Source organism: Chrysochloris asiatica, unplaced genomic scaffold (genome assembly GCF_000296735.1).
Source record: "Chrysochloris asiatica unplaced genomic scaffold, ChrAsi1.0 scaffold00288, whole genome shotgun sequence".
Classification (NCBI taxonomy): Eukaryota; Metazoa; Chordata; class Mammalia; order Afrosoricida; family Chrysochloridae; genus Chrysochloris; species Chrysochloris asiatica.
The window spans coordinates 805,761-809,242 of NW_006408806.1; the positions used below are offsets into that span (position 1 = coordinate 805,761).

Here is a 3,482-nt window from a genome sequence, read left to right on the forward strand (position 1 = left end):
TTTTGATAATACCACGTTAACAAATGAAGGTGCCAAAAGCTTTGCCCCATCCACATCAAGGTAGACACTATTTTGAGGAGAGACAGCTCTTCCCCAGGCGTATTTTGAGTGCCTTCCAACCCGAAGGACTTTTTCTGGAACTATTATTATTATTTGGCTACTTTTCATGACATTTTCAGTGATCAATCCTTCAGAAGTGGATTGCCTATTCCTTCTTCCTAGTCTGTCAATCTAGAAGCACTGCTAAAACCTGTCCACCATGGCGACCCTACTGGTATGCACGCCACCAAATGGACAGATGAGTAGGGGCTTCCAGAGTTACTGTGGCTGTTGTTAAGTGCTGATGAATTGGTTCCATCTCATAGTGGCCCTATATTGGGTTTCCAATGAGCGGTTATTGGGTTGGAACCCCTGATCTTGCACTGCTTATTCTATAGGACCACAGGATATGTATTTATGCCTTTCTGTTAAGTAAAAGGAGTTTCTGTAATATATGCATTTGGGGGGGGGGGAAAGAGTTTTAAAATTTCTAATAGTAAATATCTACGATTACCTTTTTATTAAAGGATTTATTTGCAGATGTGCTTCTGTGAGGAACTCATGAGAGGTAAAGCCTACTTCCACATTCTTAAGTTCTTTTCTCAAACCTGGGTGGAAAACAAACAAATAAAATATTTAAATTAACTCTCGGAATTTCCAACATTTATAATTCTCATTTATATAATATTTTCCATAAAGAGAAAACTCACTTTGTAAAAAAAACCCAAAAACACCCAAATAATAAATTCCTCAAGACTTACTTCAAATCACTTCTCCTTCTGAATGCTTTTGCATAATCAACAGTTCTTCCCTCAATATATCACTTGTTTATGCCAGCACTGCCAAGACAGAGCTAACCCACTGGGTTATAGGGGTCTGTGTGTGTTTTACCAGCTGCATGAGACACAATCTTTACTGATAAAGTAGTGTGTTGGACAAATCCTGCTTGTTGCTAGATAAATGTGTTGGGTTAAAGTCTGGATTCATGACTTAAGGTCAGCAGTTCAAATCTACCAGCCACTCCTTGGAAATCCTATTTAGGGTTGCTATGAGTCAAAACTGACTCACTGGCACTTAAGAGCAACACAACTATCTCTTAACCCCTCATAATCTCAGTTTTCTTACTTATACAACAAAGGTATTTTTTTTACCTACCTTACAAAAATATTAAATCAACTGAATTAAAAATGGGTTAAAGGAATGACATTCAAAATATTATTTCTCTATTCAGCTACCATTTATTGATTGATTAAGTTTTAAGAAGTTGATTTCTCTTGCAGTAGGAGTATACCCACTATATATATGTTTGACAGATGATATTTATACATGCGTATGGTGCTGTGGGTTAATGCACTAGATTGCAAAGTCAGTTTAAACTGCAAGGTTGGTGGTTCAAGCTCACCAGTCACTCCTTGGAAACCCTCTAGAGGGTTGCAATGGGTTGGAACCGACTTGACAGCACTTAACAACAATTTACCTTTGCTGCAAATATACCCTTGAATGTGGTGAAACATACAAGGGGCAATGTTATGAAACCTTAGACATAAGCAAGCACTTTGAAGGAATGAGTCACTGGGCCTGGGGGTTCAGGATCATAGTTTTCAGGGGACACCAAAGTCAACAGGCATAACATAATCCACAAAGACAACGCTCCATATCCTACTTTGGTGATGTCTTAAGTAGCTATCTAAGATGCAACTGTTGGTCTCTCCTTGTTCAGAAGAAAGAAGAGTACTGAAAATCAAAGATACATGGAAACAATTAGTCCAATGGACTCATGGACTACATGGAAGGATATCAGTTTTCACAACCCTGAGACCAGAACTAGATAGTGTCTGGCTATCAACTGCTCTGAAAGGGATCACATTAGAAGGTCCTGGATAGAGTGGGGAGTCCTGGTGTGATGATATGGGTTAATGCGCTGGACTGCAAAGTAGGTTCGAACTTCAAGGTCAGCGGTTCAAGCTTACCGCCACTCCGCTAAAACTCTGTACAGGGTTTTTATGAGTCAGAACCTACTCAATGACACTTAACAACAACAAAGATGGAGTGGGAGAAAATGTGGACCAAAACTCAAATTATAGAAAAGACCAGGCTTATTGGTCACATAAAGAGTGGTGGAACCCCAGAGACTATGGCTCTTAGTCACTCTTCAGGTAGATTCCACACCTGAATAGGCAGTAAGGGGAACAGTAACGCTAGGGATGTATGCTCTATACCTTAGGATAATCAAGCATTTGAGATCAAAAGGCTAGCATTTACCTAAGGTCAAAGTTCAGCAGAGTTAGGAAAGGAGGAATGGAAACACAGGGAGGAAGTGAGATAAATGATGTATACTGAGGGGATTGAAATCAGTGAGTTGCAACAAACTGTATGGATTGTTCAATGTAAAACTGATAATCTGTTCTGCAAACCATCACTTAATGCATAATAAAGCTTTTTTTAAATCAAGCATGGGTAAAAGATCCATTCATTACATAAGACAGACCAATGAATGAAATGTAACACTATGAAAAATTAGCTGACATGATTTCAGATTTCAAAATGCACGATCATTAAGAAACTACCAGTTGTTGAGTACTTGGGCAGTAGCAAGGAAAAATAGAGAAAACTGCCTGAAAAGGTTATAAAAATATGCCTTCCTTTTCCAATTATATATCTATAAGAGCCTAGAGTTTCTTCATACATCAAAATGTTTTACAACAGTCTGAGTGTAGAAACAGAATTTAGGAACAGGGGAATCTAGCTATCTTAACTCTGGCTTTAAAGAGATCTGGAAAATATAAAAGAATATATCATTCATCATCTCACTAAATGTTATTTTTCATAATATACACTACTTATATGAACATGCAATAGACTTACTGTAAATAAGTACTTAAGCTTTTCCAGTTTTAATTTCAAATATAAAAATACTGATAGATACAGCCTACAAAACAAAAGTTTGAGGCCTTTAATAATTTTAAGTGTATACAGATATCCGGAGGTAAAAATCATAAGGTAAAAAGTTCTAGTTGATTCAAAATAATTATCTAATTTAAATTTCACCTCATAACTATTTTAAGAAACAATTCTTTTATTACATCCAAGAAAACTGAAGATCAGGAAAATCAGGTATCTAACCTAAGATATCTATCTGGTGACAGTATTCAGAGCCAAAATTACCGAATTTTTCTGTAAATAGTACACCCAAATAAATAACATATACACATGTAAGAAGGGATGTCAAAAAAGTTCCTGGAAAAATGGAATTAAAAGATAATGGAATTTTTCCACAAACTTTTTGAAGTCCCCTTATATAATAAGTTGTTGTTGTTGTTGTTAAGTGCCTTCGAGTCGGTTCCGACCCATAGCGACCCTGTACAGGGTTTCCGAGGGTGTAAATCTTTATGGGAGTAGAAACCCTCATCTTTCTCCCACGGAGCGGCTGGTAGTTTCGAACC

General features: G+C 37.2%; 1 protein-coding gene across 1 annotated transcript in view; it reads right to left on the reverse strand.

Moving 5' to 3' along the window:
* The window catches only part of USP53 (ubiquitin specific peptidase 53), a 73,129-nt gene that overhangs the window by 6,997 nt on the left and 62,650 nt on the right, over positions 1-3,482 (reverse strand). Inside the window, 1 exon segment of the mRNA XM_006874593.1 lies at positions 554-647. Coding sequence (XP_006874655.1) covers positions 554-647 — 94 coding nt within the window.